This window comes from Danio rerio, chromosome 11 (assembly GCF_052040795.2).
Source record: "Danio rerio strain M-AB ecotype USA chromosome 11, GRCz13ab, whole genome shotgun sequence".
In the NCBI taxonomy this organism is placed as follows: domain Eukaryota; kingdom Metazoa; phylum Chordata; class Actinopteri; order Cypriniformes; family Danionidae; genus Danio; species Danio rerio.
Window position 1 is genome coordinate 31,009,020 of NC_141031.1, and position 20,787 is coordinate 31,029,806.

The 20,787-nt window shown below is 37.9% G+C and overlaps 1 protein-coding gene across 2 annotated transcripts in view; it reads left to right on the forward strand.

Annotated features, from left to right (window-relative positions):
* Window positions 1-20,534, forward strand: part of ephb2b (eph receptor B2b) — a gene marked incomplete at its 5' end in the record, with an annotated part of 240,027 nt that extends 219,493 nt beyond the window's left edge. For both annotated transcript variants that reach the window (NM_001442006.1, NM_001327743.3), the window contains 7 exon segments: window positions 374-496; window positions 593-840; window positions 6,098-6,313; window positions 6,405-6,554; window positions 9,073-9,266; window positions 11,884-12,039; window positions 15,230-20,534. In NM_001442006.1, coding sequence (NP_001428935.1) covers window positions 374-496; window positions 593-840; window positions 6,098-6,313; window positions 6,405-6,554; window positions 9,073-9,266; window positions 11,884-12,039; window positions 15,230-15,338 — 1,196 coding nt within the window. In that variant the 3' untranslated portion in view covers window positions 15,339-20,534.
* Window positions 20,535-20,787: the final 253 nt, after the last annotated feature.

Sequence of the window (20,787 nt, forward strand, 5' to 3'; positions counted from 1 at the left end):
AGAGGCAGAATAATCGGATTTAAGGCAAGTCCCCAAACACTTAAGTTCACCATAAGCCAATTTACCTGCAATCAAAAGTCATTTGATTGGCAGCAATGGAAATAGCTGATATGTGTCCTCCATCGGGGACTGACACCCCCAAACTCATACATATATTAAAACACCTTATCTTTCTTTTGGCGAACGCTGTTATCCTCCATTGACTGCAGTCAGGAGCTGTTCCAAATCTAATGCTCTGAATACAAAGAATAGCTGAATTCCCAGAGACCCTCATCGCTAATACATTCTCACACTTGCAGTACTGCAGTCTTTAAGCAGCATTAGTTGTTTTTTATTTGTTTTTAATATTAAAGTTGTTTTCTATATTTTCAAGTGTCACCAGGAATGAAGATCTACATCGATCCGTTCACCTATGAAGACCCCAACGAAGCTGTAAGGGAGTTTGCAAAGGAAATTGACATCTCATGTGTGAAAATCGAGCAAGTCATTGGAGCAGGTAATCAAACCTCCAAACGTCCAGCAGTGTAGTTTGTTTGTTTTGTGTGTGTGTGTGCTTTGACCTAAAGTACAAATCACATGTCTCTGTTCTTAGGGGAGTTTGGAGAGGTCTGCAGTGGTAACCTGAAGCTTCCAGGGAAGAGGGAGATGTTCGTGGCCATCAAAACGCTGAAGTCAGGTTACACAGAGAAGCAAAGGCGGGACTTCCTGAGTGAAGCAAGCATCATGGGGCAGTTCGATCACCCTAATGTCATCCATTTAGAAGGAGTGGTGACAAAGAGCAGCCCGGTCATGATCATCACAGAGTTTATGGAGAACGGCTCACTGGACTCTTTCCTCAGGGTGAGTAGTTTTTGTTTAGACTACAGTATACTCTAGGTTTATTTAATTATATTTATATATAATAATATATATTTTATTTTATTGTTTTCTTTTAATGATCAGTATCAATTGACATTCGATTTTGTAGGGACTCTTTTTCTGTTTTCTGTGGCCTAAAATGGCTGATTTTGATCTTGCTTTTTAAAACTTGCAACCACATTTGTGATTTTTTTTGTTTTTTTTTGCAGTTTTTTGTTTTGCAGTAAAACAAATTTTAAATACCACAGACACATCTTTATTACAGTTTTATTACCTTTATACCTCAACTGATATAAATAACACAACTTAATTCTAATGTTTTTTAAGGGTAACCAAATAACAGTGAAACTCATTCATTTAGAATGAAAATATATTTGGAAATATTTGGTTGCCTAATACTCTCTCTGACAAACACAAATGGTCCAATCATATTGTAGATAATATTATTGTTTTATTCATGTTTTAAATTCAGCTGGATTACTTTTATCATGACTTGTGTGGCTTGTGGCTGTCACCATAGCAAATTTTAAATCCCCTCAACAGATCAATTCAAGTACTTTACTATAGTATGGTTCAAAAACACTGTAGTATATACTATATATTTCTATGGTGTTGTTTCATGTGATATATCCCACCTTAATGCATTGTTCTAGCAGCATTCTATTTGCAGCATTTTTTTTGCTTGATTTTGCAAACCTAGAGGAACTGATTAGGTATTTAAAATGTTCATCTGCAATTATATATATATATGTCAAATTCTGACCCTACCATCCGAATGTTGCAGCAGAAATCAAGACTCACCAGTCCAGGCAACATTTTTTCAGTCTTCTATTGTCCAATTTTAGTGGGCCTGTGTGAATTGTAGCTTCAGTTTCCTGTTCCTAGCTGACAGAAGTGGAACTCGGTGTGGCCTTCTGCTGCTGTAGCCCATTCGCCTCAAGGTTGGATGTGTTGTGCGTTCAGAGATGCTCTTCTGCATACTTTAGTTGTAACAAGTTGTTATTTGAGTTACTGTTGCTTTTCTATCAGCTGGAACCAGTCTGGCCATTCTCCTCTGGCATCAATAAGGCATTTGCACCAGCAAAACTGCCGCTCACTGGATATTTTCTCTTTTTGGACCATTCTCTGTAAACCCAAGAGTGGTTGTGCGTGAGAATCCCAATAGATCTGCAGTTTCTGAAATACTCAAACTAGCCAGTCAGACACCAACAACCATGTCACATTTAAAGTCACTGAAATCACATTTCTTCCCCATTCTGATGCTCTGCTTGAACTGCAGCAGATCGTCTTGACCATGTCTACATGCCTAAATGCATTAAGTTGCTGCCATGTGATTGGCTGAAATTTGCGTTAATGAGCAGTTGGACATGTGCACCTAATAAAGTGGCCAGAGAGTGTATGTACATATAGTATAGGCAAGTTTTTAACAAAAGTCTGATAAAACAAATTCTAATAATGCCTGAGAATGACATACAACATTGATATTTTTGTGTAAGCATCTAATGATAACTTGTGATAGCTTATGTGTTTTCAGTTGGATTCTAATATTGTGTATGCCTAGTACTTCAATGCAAAAAAAAAAAAAAATGGCAGGAAAATGTAAGTGAACAGGTCTAGACAATAACTCACAAACTCATGAATCTTTTTTTTTAAACAATTCCTTTTAAACAAAGCTCATGAATGAACTAATTCACTGTAATAATATAGATTTTCCTGTGTTAGCACAAGCTCCGTAACATAAGCATGTTTCAAATTCCAGTTGCATTGAAGTGATAATCTGACATCAGCAGGTGTGTATGCACATCAGCATGCTCAACATCATACAAACGTTCCCTCCTAATTTCTCATGCTGTCCATCAGGTAATTCTCCACAGGGTCTCTCCGTAATACCCAGCTGCCCCCCTGCAGCAAAACATCTACTCTCGGTATTGATTCCAGCTGTAGCACTGTTGTAATAAGCTCAATACTCTTCCATTCGTCTCCACGGGTTGCCACACTAACGTTTGCTTTAAGACGCTCTCTTTAAAGAAATCGTTGAATCGTTGCTCTGTGGTTAGTCATGCCCTCATTTCACATTGGTCACGCTCTCTCGGCCACGTTTTCTGCATTACAAGCATCAGATGAGCAGTGTGTGTCTTATAAACCGAGCCACCATATGTGCTTCTGACCTATATCTCAAAACACACCGGATGTGTTTTAATCTACATTGTAACTCCCTGCAGCTTCCTGCAACCGCATTCAGATGAATAACCAAATGCGAGAATCATCCAATCCCCCTGTTTTCCAACAGGCGTGGGGGATGAGAAAAAAACGCCACTGTCAGCCTTTGACTGGCACGCGTCAATTTGATTTCATTGCAGAGCTGATGCGGATAAAATAGGCGTTTGGATCCCTTGATCGCTGCTAATTGGCCTCGCTGTGTGTTGCGTCCAAAAAATGTCTTTGATTTATGTAAATATGTAATCATCGGGGAAGGAATGATTTATTTTGCTCATTAGCGAGGTCTTGCCTCTGATCTATCACAAGCGAAAACTTATTTTATCCTTGACACGTAGCTTTTTGGGGTGTTAGGCTCAGGAAGTGTAATTATCTGAAACAAAAAACCTCCATGATTACGGCATTTAAACGACGGCGAGTAAGCAGGAACCAAACGACCCAACATTTGTTAGACATTCGAACTGAATTTATTTCTTCTCACCACAATCAGATCCAGCGCTCACAAACCTCTATAAGTGTGAGGTTCTGATGTTATTTTAGCTGTTTGGTGAGGCTCGTGTTTATACTTGCTCGTTACAGAACGCACATGCCCAACCGTGCCATCGCGTGAGGAAATGACTGATGTTTGGTAATGTTAGTCGAAGTAAGAGTGACAAATTACAACACCTCATAGGTTAGGTTTACTTTGGGTTCAAATCCTGCGCTAAAAAAATGTAAAAAGACCGGCTAATGTTTTTTTTCTTCTTTTTAGCTCTCATAATGTCTGTTCGGTGGTAGACAAGAGCTTTGAAACCTCACAAATCTTTGTGCAGCTGCACAATTGTGTTGTTTTTGCAAAACTGTCATCCATTTCTGACAGAACGCTGAATTCTTTGAAAACAACACGCCTCTGTTGTGGCACCAGATGACAGCGGATGACAACATTGTGTGTTAGTGCAAAAGCGCTAGTATATGAGTCTGATGGAGCTCTTGTAAGACAAGACAGAGAAAGAGAGAGGCAGATTCAATGCTAACCTGTCGTTCTTGCACTGATCCTACTTCCAATATTGTTTCAAGCCGGATTAAGGAGCAAAAGGGAGAGAAATTCAAAAAGGTGTGCTAACGAAAAGTTTCAAACAGATTTGTGAAACGTCAAACAGAAAACTTAAGCGCAGCTTCACAGAACCGACACCAAAGACGTGTCTGAGAAGAAACGGCAGGGATAGAAAAATTCAGTGTAATCAGAAGAGAAAGAATGTTTGCCTCGCTCAGACTGCAGATCCAAATAACTTCGGGGGCGAAGAATCCCTCCAATTAAACTATAGGCAAACACTGTGAGCAGATTAGAGTGCCAGGCTGTATTTGCGAAGGATTTCAGCTTTATGAATAATGGATGGCGCTTAATTGCGGTGGAGGGTGAGGAGAAGTTCGAATCGAAGTCAGCTTAACATGGGGGAAGGGTTTGAGCGTGACACATGCTGCTCAGAGGAAGGGTTTGCATGAGACACAGAATAAAGACATCTCGTGGCTCTTTCGTCCACTGTCTAGGTATTTCCGTCTGTCTCCACTTGTCGCGTGCGTGTCTGTCCGCACTGCGCCTGCTGTGTTGTCTCCTCTGATCAGAAGCTGAACGCTGCTCGCCTCACGACTGTCTGCGGAGGGTCTGCAGATTAAAGCAGCTGCAGGCACAGCTGGGTCAGAAACTGCTGGACCTCCTCATGTGCAAAGAGCTTTCTGACCACCATAGTCAACAGCTGTAAGATTTGCCACGGCCTCCATTGATCATCAGATGTCTGATCTAGCATCACGTAGCATAAACTCTACCAATCCTCACCAGAGCGTTTGCACAGCCAAACCCAATCCCGGCTTGACTTGATGCATTGTGTTCAGACTCTGGTCTTATCCGACAGGGCAAACTAGATATTAACCGTGATTTCCACAGCTTTATTCTTGCATTATTGTTGTTGTTTTGGATTTATAGGTTGCCCAGAAGAGATAACTGTTGCAGTTTCATATAAGCTGAAGTATTTTGGATTGACAAAATATGTTTTTGTGCCCATTTCACTTTTAAAGAAGACTTTTAAAAGAAGCAGAGCTTTTATATGAAAACATAACACCCAGTAGTTATTTGTGTTATTATCTGTGTTATTACCTGATACCAACTAGAACATGCACCAAAACACTAGCAAACAATACGGCAATTACAGTATACAGCACCATCAAAAAAATCTCAACCAGACTAATGAAGTAAGAAACAAAATAGAATGACATGTAAAAGGAAAGGAGAAAAAAATTACAGAAAAAAACATTATTACAGAGACATTATTAAAATTGTATATATCTAAGGAAGGGCTCCCATATTTTATCATACATCTTTTGTTAGCCGAATCTAGAGAAACATAACCTTTCCAGCTTGAGGGCAGGACCCATTTCAGCTAACCATACAAAAACAAAAAAAACTAGAGGTGTCGTGGATTTCCACTCTGTCAGAATTAGGTCAAGTTAGAACCTGGTCTGAACATCTAAACATTGCTAATTCCAAATCAATTTTAATGTCTATTTCAAAAGCCTTGTAATAAAGTTTTCCAAAATTCATGTACTTCTCGACAGGACCAGAATATATTAGTTTTAAGCATCTTAATGTTAATTGTAACATTATCAATACAACTTTTGATCAAAATAAATTGTAAAAAAATATTACTTAATGTGTATTATTTGAAATATTATTTAACACAATTTGAGCTAATGGTAGAACAGCTGTATGTTTAACTAACATCAACAAATATGAATAAATTCAGTAAATTTTTTATTTACGCATTACCTAATGTTAACTAATATACCTTACTATTCAACAATATCAAAATAAATGATACACTTACAGCAAATTACATAGTTGGCTTTGCTTTAGTGTAATAATGTTTGTTTTTTCTCATTGAGAAATATAATTCTTAAATATTAAAATTCATGCTAAATGTATAATATTATCACTACTTAAAGGACTTCATGTCTTGACTAAGTTGTTTTAATTTTTTTTTTTTTACAGCAAAATGATGGCCAGTTCACTGTGATTCAGCTGGTGGGCATGTTACGAGGGATCGCCTCTGGAATGAAGTACCTTGCAGACATGAATTATGTGCACCGGGATCTGGCCGCACGCAACATCTTAGTTAACAGTAACCTCGTTTGCAAGGTGTCCGATTTCGGACTCTCTCGCTTCTTGGAGGATGACACGTCTGACCCTACATATACCAGTGCTCTGGTGAGAAGTCATTTTAGTTTATTTTGCGACTTATATACAAACTTGTGCTTTGATTTGAGATGATTTGATGTTTTGATTTGGGTTTATACAGGGGGGGAAGATCCCTATTCGATGGACCGCCCCGGAGGCCATTCAGTATAGGAAGTTCACCTCTGCCAGTGATGTATGGAGCTATGGGATAGTCATGTGGGAGGTGATGTCATATGGAGAGCGACCATATTGGGACATGACCAATCAGGATGTATGTACCTCAACACTTATGTTACCATTCAAATGTTTAGGTTCTTTAAGATTAATTTTATTAATTAATGTTATATTTTCCAATAACTGATTTCTGGTTTAATATTATGTTTTAATATCATTTAAAATATCATTTAATTCTGTGATGGCAAAGTTAATTATTCAGCAGCCATTACACTACGTCTTCAATGTAACATGATTATTTTTAAATCGTTGTAATGTGCTGTTTTGGTGACCTAATTATTAATGCTATAAACAGTTGTGCTGCTTAATATCCTTAATTAAAAATACTAATAAGATTATTTGATATATATTACTTATTTATACATAGATATTAAACATCTCAAATGTTTAAGCAATGTCTATGCTTATTTGTCAGTTTGTTTCATGTTTAAAACATACAAATACCTAGCTTTTTATACAATCATTTATATTTAAGCTACTTATTTGATTCTTCCAGTTTCCGCTCCAACCTCATAACCTTTTCAGTGCTCCACATCCTCAGTCTTTATTAGGTATAACCGCTCATTTCTTCTTTTTAAACCATTTTCCAATAGAGGCACTGTCAAACACTCCTGCCAGAGGCTGTTGGTCGGTTGCCATATGTTAGCGCGTGATAGATGAATGCTGTGCAGCTATGTTGAATCAGAGGGTAAGGTAAACAGCAGAGAGAGCACGTCGTAAATCTGCCCATGTGCTGCTCTGCTGTGTACGAGGCCAAACCTCAGACCCCAAACACTGCATGAGCACAATCAGTCTTTGCAGAAACAGCCGCACCGATCATCACATCACATTGGCCTCAGAATGCAGAAGAAGGGATTTGCGTCAAAAGATCACACTTTAAGCATTTAAATGAGAGGTTTGAACTGTATTTGTGGAGATTGTGTGCTTTTGGAGACAGTGTCTTCAAGCTATTGTCTGTGTTTTGTGTCAAAAGGGAGCATTAGCTCTCTTTATGCGAAGGCTTCCACAAAAATTCACCTGTACTTCACACTCCTCTCCTGGTGAACAAAAAGATGATTTGACATGCAAAGCACGGTGCCACATCGAAACAGTCCCTGCCCTTGAAGAGAGCTCCCATTTCTAGCATCCCTCTGGGTGGCTGGGAAAAGGCAAATTATGGGTCCAGATAATGAAAATAGTTTCAAATTGAAAGTGTGAACGCTAATGCGCTAAGAGGGAGCGCAGATCTCACCAGTTATCTTATTAGCAGCTCCAGATAGCGTCACGGTCCTCCCATCGGGCTGGCCGTTTGAGGCGCCTGAATGAGATTAATCAGGCCTTGAATGGAGCGCCGTAATGGCTACGATAATGAGCTAGGGAACGACGGGTCTCACTCGGGTCCTGCTCGCACTTTCCACTTCATGGCTGCCGTGCATCTCGTTTTTTTAGCCACCGAGGCTGCTGGAAGCGTCTTGTTTCATTCAAATGTGACGGAACATCCATCAGTGTGCACATTTAGTGACGCTACCCAGTTAATTAACTGGAGCTGTACTTAAGTTTTATTTAAGTGACGTTCTTGATTTCCTGTTACAACTCGCAGCGCATTTTCAACTGTAGAATTTAGTCAGCGTGTAGATTACAGGCCATGTGTTAATCATATTTAATCTGACAGATGTTGCATGATTGGAAATAAGCAGGGCGGGCAGGAGCCAGACTCAGCCTGAACGCTGCCAAATAAACTTTGTAACTCTAAGACCGCACTTTTTCCACGTTTGATCAGAGAGGAAATGCTTGTACTGCCAAATTGTTGTTATCAGCACCTTTATAATCGAGATCTATTAGCTGATTTAGGAGGCATTTAGATAGCAGCTGACTGCGACCGCTTATTTATAGTTTGTGTATGTGTGTGTGTGTGGTTGTGTAAGTGTGAAGGGTGAGTGGGATCATGTGTGTGTTTGCGGCCAATGACAAATGGCTTCCTTGTGTCCCCCTAAGACCCAGATAATGATCACAGTGCATTTATGAAGACTGCAGATCAATCCTCTGTCTCCTGCGGTGTTACACTCCCCTCCACCACCCAGACGCTGGCGCGCATTTACCGCCAACTGCCTTGCACCATGCCGACAGATCCTATCACAATAACATTTCATGGCAATATATTACAATAAATTGAATACAATATGCCTTCTGTACATTTACATTACAATTCCCAGGATTCAACTTCTACTGATAGTGATTAAACACTCACTTATAATGTTACACATCGCAAGCTGTTATGTGTAATAACCAACATAACATTCACCAGCATAGAGAAAGAAAAAAAAAACAGATTTTATATTGTAAAGCTGTAAAAGCTGACAGACTGGAACATTAAGCTTTGGTGCTTATGCAAGAAACCTGAGTTCAAATCTGGCTAATGTCATTTCCCGTAACACCCCTCCCTCTTTCCCTCCATCATTTATCACCTGTCATTGAAGTTTTAATAAACAGCACTTGAGATGCAACAAGCGTATCTTTCTCCGCCCTTTTTTAATAAACAGCTCGAGACCCTCACAGTTGTGTGTCTCCCTCTGCAGGTCATCAACGCCATTGAGCAAGACTACCGGCTGCCCCCTCCGATGGACTGCCCCAGTGCCCTCCACCAGCTCATGCTGGACTGCTGGCAGAAAGACCGCAACAACAGGCCTAAGTTCAGCCAGATTGTCAACAATCTGGACAAAATGATTCGTAACCCCAACAGCCTGAAGGCCATGACTCCGCTGTCATCAGGGTGAGTTAGAAAACATGAAGAGTGCAGTGGGCTAGGCCGGTATAAGGTTTTGACAGTATGATAACCTTGGATAAAAATGTCACGGTATCACAGTATTGTGATTACTTGCCTAAAATACTGTTAAAGTCAGAATTATTAGCCCCGTTTATTTTTCCCCAATTTCTGTTAAAAGAAAAAAAAATCAACACATTTCTAAACATAATAGTTTTAATAACTCATTTATAACAACTGATTTATGTTATCTTTGCCATGATGACAGTAAATAATATTTGACTAGATATTTTTCAAGACACTTCTATACAGTTTAAAGTGACATTTAAAGGCTTAACTAGGTTAATTAGGTTACCAAGACAGGTTAGGGTAATTAGGCAAGTTATTGTAAAACGATGGTTTGTTCCGTAGACTATCAAAAATATATATAGCTAATCATTTTGACCTTAAAATGTTTTTGTTTTTATTATTATTTAAAACTGCTTTTATTGTTGCCAAAAAAAAACTAATAACATTTTTTACAGAAGTGAAAAACAGTGAAATACAGTGAAAAAAGAAATAGAGAGTATATAGCTTAAGTATGGGGAATACTTTTTTGTTTTGTGTTGTAAAGAAATGGATGCATTCAATTTATCTGAAGTAACAAAAATGTATAATACAAGAAAATCAAATAAAAGGCAAACCAAATACCTAAAATCAAGTTTTAAATATTCAGAAAATATGAGAAATATTTCTTGAGCGGAATATCAGCATATTAGAATGATTTTTGAAGGTCGTTACATAGTAGCCTTGCTGTTAGCCCAGCGGCATGGCATTAAGATGCTAGCAGCGTCCCGATGTGACTAAATAATATATATATATATATATATATATATATATATATATATATATATATATATATATATATATATATATATATATATATATTTACACACACACATATAATATTTCTAAAGAATCATGTAGCATGCAAAAATGTGTTTTAAATATATTTAAAAAAATATTTCAATAATAATTTCTAAAACAATAATGAGATAAGATTTTATAAATGTTATTTGTCCAATATATAAAATAAAAAAGTAATTTATAAAAAAATATATATTTACCTCCCACCACCCAAACAGTTTTCTCATGAATTCATATGAATTACTTAATAATTTGCCAAAATGAAAAAAGAAAGAAAAAGTTTTTTTTCTGTGAAATCAGTGTTGTTAACACTCTTAATTAGACCTTTATGCTGACATTACATTTTGTTGTGATTGATAGTCAAAGGAGTTCTCCTAATCAATTACTTGTAAGTATTCTTTTCATTTCTGTCTGAAAGCAGCTCTCTAGGCTTTGTAATGGGCACACGTTTCAAATCGTCTCATCCGACATCATTTTTACTCATGCAGTGCAAGTGTGCAATAGTCGTTACAATAAATCACATTTATGTAGAAAGTCACGGAGATGTTTAAACAAGTTTCTACAGTATTTAGTTTATGGAGATGCATTGCCTCTTTGGAAAGGAGTATAGACACAGACGTGAAACTTTACACTATGGAATGCCGTGGCAGCATCAAGGGATCCTAATGACGTTTTCAGTCTAACCGCTGCACATACATAATACTGTATTGTTTGGAGAGGAGTGCAGATCTATCCGTGTTACATGATATATGTGCGGCTACAAAAACAACTTTATTGCCTGCTTTGAAGTTTCTTTTTAAGGTATTTAGTACTTAGTTTAGTCTGACACCCTCCCCATTACACTGAAGTGTTGGTCTGGGTGCATGCGTCTTTTTGTTTGTGTGTTTCATATATTAGGGGGAATTTTCTACAGCTGACCTTTTGCCAGACCCGACTCGCTTGCATCCTTCAAGGCATATTTACAAAACCAAATGGAATATGACCTTAATAGTAATGCCTCCTTTTAAATGATTCCAGTACTGTTTTCAATCTGGGGTTAATGCTTTGGTTTTCCTTCTGATACCTGTGGTGGACTTTATTGATGCTGTATGAAGTTTGTGAGTTATTTCTTTTGGCGCTGAAACGCTATGTAAATAAAAGCAAATGGGTTTGATTTATCAGATCATTATTGAAAGCTTCAGGCAATCATGAGTTTCAAACAACATTTAAGCTGGTAGACAAAGTAGCAGTGGGCAACACTGTAGTCAGTGTCTTGTGGACATGTAAAATGGCCCAGTTTCTTCTGTCATCACGCTGATGGTGAGAGGTTTGGGTTTTGCTCACTTCCCACCAGCTCTTTTTGCCTCAAGGCTTATAAGCTACAGTAATGTTGCTAGAAAGTACAGTCATCTGGGGGACAGTAATTGCATTTTTTGAAGAATTAAACAGGGCAGAGGACACTTTGCACTTAAATTCTTCCCCTAACTTCCTTTTTTTCCCATCTCCAGAGATTGAATTATATTGACCCAAGAAATAATATAGCTCAAAATTCCCAAGTGGGTCACAATTACCGAAAATATGTTAAATGATTTTTTTTTTTTTTTGCATCGATGATAATATGCCAAATAAATGTCTTGTTAGACTGTACCATGTATAGGGGGGTTCATAGCTTGTGTTATACTGCATAAATTGACAACAGTGGGACTCATCTGTATGTCTCTCTCTCTTATTGCCCCTGCAGTGTGCATTTGCCCTTGCTTGACCGCAGTGTGCCTGACTTCTCTAGCTTTAGCTCTGTGGATGATTGGCTGGACGCTATTAAGATGGGCCAGTACAAAGACAACTTTGCCAATGGCAACTTCACCAGCTTCGACCTCGTTTCCCAGATGACCATGGAGTAAGTGCTATACCTATGAGAGAGGGCAGCTTGGAAAACAGCCACACTTTGATCACTGAGTCAACAGAACCTCTAGGGGAACTTTGACTCCATAAGTGCTGACTGGTTTTTCATACTTTTGCTCTATAATGCCCTTAGTTCATAGTTCTTACTCTATTTACTGTATTAGGCCTGCACAATAGAATATAGAATATAATATTTAATGTGAAATAGAAAATCTTAAATTTTTTTGTTTTGTTTTTTGGAAATAAATTAATTTTGGTATTCCAATGAAGCATTCAATTTATCTTAAGTGACAAACATACAAGATAATCAAATAATCAAATAAAAGGCTAATTAAATTCAAAAGAAAATATGAGAAATATCTAGCAGAATATCAGTATATAAGGATTTCTGAAGGTCGTTGTTAGTAGCCATGCAGTTAGCCCAGCAACATATAGCACTAAGATGCTAGCAGCTTCCCAATGTGATAATATGTATAGTTGAAGTTCGAATTATTAGCCCACCTGAGTTATTAGCCCCCCTGTATATTTTTCCCTTATCTCTGTTTTGTAATTCTCAATTTGGTTAATTTTGCAAACCGACAACTGACAACCGCCACTCTTTAACTGAATATTATCGGTTAACTGGTCAGATTATTATAAAATTATTATTTGATTTAAAAAAAAATATATATATAAATATATATATATATATATATATATATATATATATATATATATATATATATATATATATATATATATATATATATATATATATATATATATATATGTGTGTGTGTGTGTGTGTGTGTGTGTGTGTGTGTGTGTGTGTGTGTGTATTTTTTGTCCGACACAATAAATGTTGCATTTTAAAGTACTCATTTATTTGAATATGTTGACAACAGCATACAGAACATCCGAACAACAGCACATTTTCAAGCACATGCAGCGTTTCCAACAGAAAAACAGAATAAACTAAGTAAAAAGAATAAAATAAATAGTCCTGCCCTGGATATTTTTCACTTAAATGACAAGTTTAGATTACAAAACAAAAATACTGACTGAATCCTTTTTAAGAATATGCTGTTTGTCCAATCATGTTTTTTTTTCTGTCAACAAAAACACCGCCTCTGCTTTTATTAGACTGAAAAATCAAAAAGACGCTTTTTCTGCTCAAAGTTGTCTTTTTTCAACTGTGAGCACACAGCATGCAGCAGCAAAAACGTGAGGCGTACCAGGTGCCAGAAAACGCTCACAGCCATTAGTTAACTATTTAAAAGATCCCCCTCTCAACACAAAAATCACATTCGCTGTGATCGGCCCCTGATGCAGCCAAATAAAACAAAACAAAATTTTATGAGTTCACATTGATAATCAATAAAGCGTAATTGGCATGCTGTCACGGGAGAGAGCCCTGAGCTCGTAATATCCTCAGGCCCAGGGCTCCCTCCCGTCAGAAGGGCGAGAGGGAAGTTCGAGCTCAGGTAGTTCTCGAGAACTCCCCTGCTTGTCGCAGTGTAAGAAGTTTAAACAAGGTTATCTTGGGTAATAATTTGGTTTAGTCGATTGGCTAAGGTGTATGTTTTTGGACGGTGGGAGGAAACAGGGGAACTTAAGGGAAACCCACGCGAACACGGGGAGAACATAGAAACTCTGCACAGAAACGTCAACGGGCCTGATAGGAGGATGGACCAGCGGTGTTCTTGCTGTGAGGCGACAGTGCTAGCCACTGGGCCACCGTGTCGCCCTATCGGAAAAAAAAGGGTGGGAAGTAGGGGTTGGAAGGGGGGAAACTATGAGACAAAGATAACTTGAATGAAAAACTCTGGTTATTTATAATGCTTATGTCATCATCTAATAGAGCAGATTACAGAGCTAATGAGGTGCCAGCCGTTTTGATCATAAGTCTTCTCATATTAGTTTATAAATAAACCACACATAATAATATTCTTAAACAATTAACTTATACGATTAATTGGTTAAAATGCACTCTTTCGGTTAGCGGTTAATCGGTTATTATTAGCATCCCTGTTTAACAGAAAGATTTTATTTTAACACATTTCTAAACATAATTGATTTAATAACTTATTTCTAATAACTGATTTATTTTAGCTTTGCCAAGATTGATTGATTCATTCATTAATTTTCTTTTCGGCAAAACAGTGTTTTGTTCTGTAGACAATCAAAGAATATTGCTTATTAGGTTTTAATAATATTGACCTTTAAATGGCTTTTCAAAAACAAAAACTGCTTTTATTGTTGCTAAAATTAAACAAATAAGACTTTCTCCAGAAGAAAAAATATAATTGGAAATAGTGTGGAACAATTCCTTGCTTTGTTAATCATCGTTATATATTTAAAAAAAAATAATAACTACACGAGGACTAATAATTGTGACTTCATCTGTATATAGATTGCATGTGTTTCATGGATCATGTAGTAACCAAAAGATCATTTTAAATACATTTAAATGGAAAAAAAGAAAATTGCAATACTTTTTTTTTTTTTCTTGGTGAGAAGAAGGAATTTAAAAAAAATAAATTAATCTCTATTAACTTCAAACTTAAATAATGGTGTGCATGTACGTTATATCTAGATTATTAAATGTTGTTAAAATGTAGATCATTGGAACTTCATAATATCTTCTGCATTGAAGAGTCGCATTGTAAAGTAGTACCATTTATTTAGCGATATAATGATAAATGCACATGCACAAGGAAAATTCACAATTTCACTTTCAATATGATTGACTGTGTAGCTGTACTAAGACTCCAGTCTTTTTTTCAAAATGCATCATCAATTGCAGCTGAAATCATTTCTCAGCGATAAGACACCATCTGGATTTAACTCAGAAATAAATATAGGCATGTTTCCTTGTTTGTTGCTGCCTGTCAATCAGTGTACAAATGGGAACCACAGAAATGCACTCATAGATTTTTTCCCGTCTCCTCACCTCAGCTGTTACCTGGCCAAACCAGACATGCCACGGAAAAACAAAGGAGGCGTTGTTGTTTCAGAGACGCTTGGGTTGTGAAACAAACAGAGGATGATCGGGATTATGGAATTTACCGTTTACTCATCTTGAACTAACATGCAGAGTTTACTTTGGCATCATGCGATGAAACCAGTGAATAAAAATGTGTTACTACAGCATTATGGTATCAGCTTCAGAGCGCTCGAGTTTAATCTTGCTTCTTTCTCTGTAGGGACATTCTCCGGGTCGGAGTGACACTAGCAGGTCATCAGAAGAAGATCCTCAACAGCGTTCAGATGATGAGGGCTCAGATGAACCAGATCCAGTCGGTAGAGGTTTGACCACGTGCCCTCGATTAGACTGGGCGGAGGACAACAGGAGGAGGCGGAGAGCCAGCGTGAAGGGATGGGGCGGCCACCGCAGACCCCTAAGCCTGATTTTCCTTCTGGACCACCTAGGATACCCACCTGCCCCCTCCTCCCAAACACTCTCGTTCTCCATCTGTGTCATCTGACTCCCCCATTAACCCCCAGACACCCTAATGGGCTGGATTCGGGGAAAGCTGCGTCTGGAAAATATGGTCACAACACCTGATCGTTTAGTTTTAGCCACCACCAATCACAGGATGACCCTTCAGTCTGCCAGCAATAGGCCCCGCCCCTATTTCCTTCTCATTTTGTTCCTTTCCAGTTATTCTTTTTTTATCGTCTTCATTTTTTTAAAGAGTTTTTTTGTAAAGAATTTTTAAAGCTATGAAAACATAAGGAATCTATATGAAATGTATAGATTGCAGACTGAATACGGTGGACTGAATTAAAAGGCTACCCTTTAAAAGGGCAATGAAGAAACAGGAGATAAAAAAACAAACTTCACCCCATGATACATGCTTCTGAGATTTTCTTTTTGAATATTTTAGGAAAATCCTGACTAGAAATAATGACTGTCTGCTCAGTGGATACACACACACACACACACATGGGACAACCTGCGGGACCGTAATCCCTCTCCCCTTGCTGACAGTCAGGGGAAAAGTATGTGAACACCATGAAATGGCACTTCCTTCTGGCAGCTGATTCTGCCTTGAAGAAAACATGAGACTTCAGTCATTCAAACTACATCAACACAAACAAACAGAGGAAGGAAAAAAAATGCAGTTATCACAGTGTTGCAATTTGTGGTGCAGATTTCTCATTGCTCGGGGGGAGGAAAACAGAAATCTTTTACAGATGTCATAAAACAGCCTGCCAAAATTGAGCATCATCTCTTTGTACCTCGTCCTGTACATATCAGATGCACTTGACGTCGTGAGGTCATCAGTACAAGCCTGATGCAGTCCAACATTTAGCTTCATTTTGAGTATTAGATTGAGCTACATTGACATTTGATGGACTTTCTTTAGAGTGCGCAAACGTTTGTGACTCGAGGGGGTCATCTTTTATATTCTTCTTCCTTTTTTTGTCATGGGCTAAGATGATTTAGTTTGAAAGACGGCGTAAGATGTTCTCCCCCATAAAGAAAACTTTTTAGCTCGCTCTTTTGGTGAACCAGAGAAGGACCCCGAGTGCACGTATGGTGTGGTCCTCACATCTCCGCTCTTCTTTTATGCTCGAATCCCTGCCTTGCGAGTGTGTGCATGTGTGCGTATGGAGCCCATGTGCGGTGCAAAACTATGATTTCAGGGGATGCTTGGATTTGATACACGTCGCAGATCACTGTGTCGATATGCTTATATTTTTGCCACCAAAATCATTTCTTTTAAAAGATCAACGTTTTGTAATATGGTGTTTAGGAGTTTTAATATCTGATAAAGAGTTAGAGGACATTTTCATAACAGGAAAGTCATTGTGAAGCATAGTTTTATATAAGGATGCTGTTACGACATTTTTAAACAGGTTACATTCACCGATCGGGGGGTCAAGATTAAATCTGACATCTAAAAAACAAGCTGGAGTTTCGTTAACGAATCACAAAATGTAAATGAGTGTGTATAGGTTTTATTTTATACAGAGAAAGCATTCGTAATTGCGTAAGATACTTCACCTGCATTGACGTAAAACTGTATATAATATTCTGAATCAGAAACTCCCCCCGCCTGAGAGGTTTTTCTCAAAGCTGTGTTGGATTTTAGTGTACAGATTAGTTTTTTTTTTAATGTGTTGTTGATGGAGAGTTGCTATTGTCTGTTTATTTTGGGCTTTTCGTTTTGTACTAGGACGGGCTGAGAGATGAAGCAGCTGTAGAGATGAACAGGCCGGAGGCATCTTCATCCATGCTGGAGTGTATGTGTGCGTGTGTTTCTGAGTGTGTTTGCACATGCAGGTACATCCGTGTACCAGCATTACAGTCACTGTGGATAACAATATACTTGTCGCTCGGTCGACGAGGGGCTCTCGCTTTATTTCCATAACCTCAGTGTTGACATGCATCTGTTAAAAACACAGTACTGTGAGGTCGGTTCAGTATAGCTAAATTCTGAATCTCAAAGTGCTGATAAAGTTCTGATCAGATGGTGTTGACCGTTTCTCTGTTCTTCCCATTACATGATGCTTCCATTAGAAAAAAAAGACTATTATCAGGCAGTGTTTGGGCATCCAGCAGACAGGCCATCCCGGGTAGAGATCAATTCAAAAGGCTTGAGAGACACCAATGTTTACCTTCCTGTGTGTCCAGAAAGAAGGTAGGATTTCATTTTTCCATTGAGCTTGAGGTACTACAGTAAGTGGCCCTTAAGTTTTAGCTCTCAGCTTTTCAGACCTTTTCATCACCAGCAGGAGGATTTAGGGAGAGAGGAAATCAATCTGGGCTTAACACTTCATCCTAACCAGCAAGCAGTTATTTGTCCGTCCACATTAGAAGCGAAAATCCAGCATGGCAGTCACAGTTGTTGTTTAATATGCAGTTACTGTAGCCCATGTTACTGTTTAAAAGTTTGGGGTTGGAAAGAATTTAGTTGAACTTTTATTTGGTTGCATTAAATTTGATTAGAAATGCAGTAAAAAAACGGCAATATTGTAAACTATTTTTGCAGTTTAAAATAATTGTATTCTAATTTAATATATTTTGAAATGTAATTTATTCCTGTGGTGGCAAAGCTGGATTTTCAGCATCCTTTTACTTCACATGATCTTTTAGAAACATTTTAATATGCTTTTTAGTGCGCAAGCAAAAAAAAAAAACTGTTATTAACAAACGGAAAACTTTTTTTTTTAATTATTTTTTTTTATATTTATGATATTTTTTCATTCTTTTTTACAGCATTTATTTTACACTTAAATGTATTTTTAGCAATCTGAAAGTTACTAGTTTTAAAAAGTTTTTTTCAAACAAATAAAAATTAATTTTTTTATTTAATTTATGTACAAATGAGATTATTTCATTTAGTGACAAAAAAAACTAACTTTTTCATTACTTAAAAAAATACTGAATGTTTTAAAGTCTGTGATTTTATGGTTCCATGCTTAACAAATCCAATACAGATTATCATTCCACAACACTAAAAATGTCTCTTCAGTGTTACATTTTCAGTATCAAGTTGTTGAAGCATGGTCCCATTTAGGGCTTAAAAAGTAAGCCAAATTGTCATTCAGAATCTCACTTTACCAGGTCCAATTTTTTTTTTCAATTGACCCCGCTCTGTTAAGGCTTATGTGTACTTTTGCAGCCACATCTGATCTCTGGTTAAGCATATTTACAGTACAAAACTTGTCTGTGAATTATGAGGGGAAACAAACAAAATAAATAAATAATAATCATTCATTAATCATAATCAAGTCAAAATATTTAGATTTTAGGCCAAATCACCCAGCCCTAGTCCCATTTTAAAAGCCTCTCATAAGTAAATAAACTATTTTTTAACATTCATAACAATCTATACACGCTGTCTAATAACATTTAATTAGCATATTATCTGTTTGCAGGTAATGCAATACGTGGCAACTTGGTCACATTGAGCTGCTGGTTAGGACAGGTGATTCAGGGAGGTGAGAGACAGATTTAGAGTGAAGGATGTTCTCACATCAAAACGCATACCAGTGGTGGTGCCAGCAGCCATCTTTACCTGTCTGTCCAGCACACATCCTCTCAATATTTAATGGCGTCTCAGTGTCACTGCTGCACTGTGAGACTAAGGTCTTGAATCCCTCGTCTTCCTCAGAATAACACCGCTTTCTCCTTCACCCTCCTAGGACAATCGTTGTCACCGAAAACTGCGGGATCCACACACACACACACATATACACACACACACACAAATAAATTCATGGCAGTAGCAATATTTAGAGGTACTACCCACAAGTTATGGCATGCTTTAAATCTGCCTAAAAGTTCAGGATTAACAGAGCTTTGAATGAAATCCAGTGCTGAAGGGATATCCTGTATCCCTGATCCCCGACTTCTTTTCCTTCCAGTGAAATGTGTCATTTCAGAAAAATAAAAAGAGGTTTTTCTCTCGCTGTTTGGCACCGACTTTCTGGTACTTTGCATCGAGAGATCCAAAGGAACATTAGCAGCCAATGAGCCTTTCTGTTTTAAGATATTGATACGTTGAAAGATTCTGACACGCTTGACATTTGCTACACATTAAAGCTGTATTTATATTGGACTATTTCATCTGATTCATCTAATGTAATTCACTTTTTTTTCCCACCGTTCAAGTTTGTTTCTCAGTAGGGGACTAATTACCTCATACGCCTCTGTCTCTCATTTGTCGTTTAACAGAACACTTCGTAGACCACAGACAAATGAGACGTGGCCTTGAGAGTGTGAAAGAATGTCACGCTGAGTGATTTAAGCACTTCTGTTATTTTTTTCACATGGATTACCACCTTAAATGCAAGCTTTCTACCACAACACAGTGCTGGGAAAGATGGCACATAGGAATTTCTATTTCTTGTGAAAATGACCAATAAGCTGCCGTTATGTGGACATGCGAACTGCAAATGTTCTTTCTGGCGAGCAAAAACGTGACCGTGCACCATTTAAAGCATTTTGTTGAAAGCTGGGTGACAGCAAGCTGTGAACAGCATATGCTCGCAGCTACCGCCGAAGCATAATACCAATGCAAAACCGTTATTATGATGATTATGTGTGACTGTGAACGTAAATACAAGCTGGCTCTGGCTCCCTCTCATTGGTCCATATTTCTGCCTGCATCCTCCAAATATGGTGGGAAGTTGTTGGGAGAGAAAATGGCTCCCCGAGCAGAGCTGTAGTGGCTGTAGGGCCGCAGCTCCCTCTGCTGTTAGGAAGGCAGTAGTGTGTTCTTCCGCATGTCTCTCAGCCCTGCTTTTCATTACAGGGCAGCAGACCTCTCTCTCTCTCTCTCTCTCTCTTGCCCAAATAGAGCACTGCCCACCTGGACCACTGTGACGGAGATGGGAGGTCCTGTTTCGCTGTATAAAATGTACATTTGACTGTAACCCTGTGAATGATGTAACAATTTCATTATTTGTAATATTGTTATTGGTTTATTTTCTAAAAATGAGAAAAAAAAAGCCCAACTTGACTCTCCTCATTAAAAAATGAAATGAGATCTGTTATACAATGTCCTGTTTTGTGTGTGTGTGTGTGTGTGTGTGTGTGTGTGTGTGTGTGTGTGTGTGTGCGCGCGCACAATTAGGATCACATTTTAGCTTTCCGTCTATTGATTTTAAAACATTTATATGAAATTAGTAAGCTAAAAACTGCAAGTAAGCTAAAATAAAATTAACTGAGCTAGTTTTTTATAGCAAGCTTTCTTCTGTTGGTTTGATAATTTAATTTTGTTTGTTGACAAAATGGATAATTGACAGC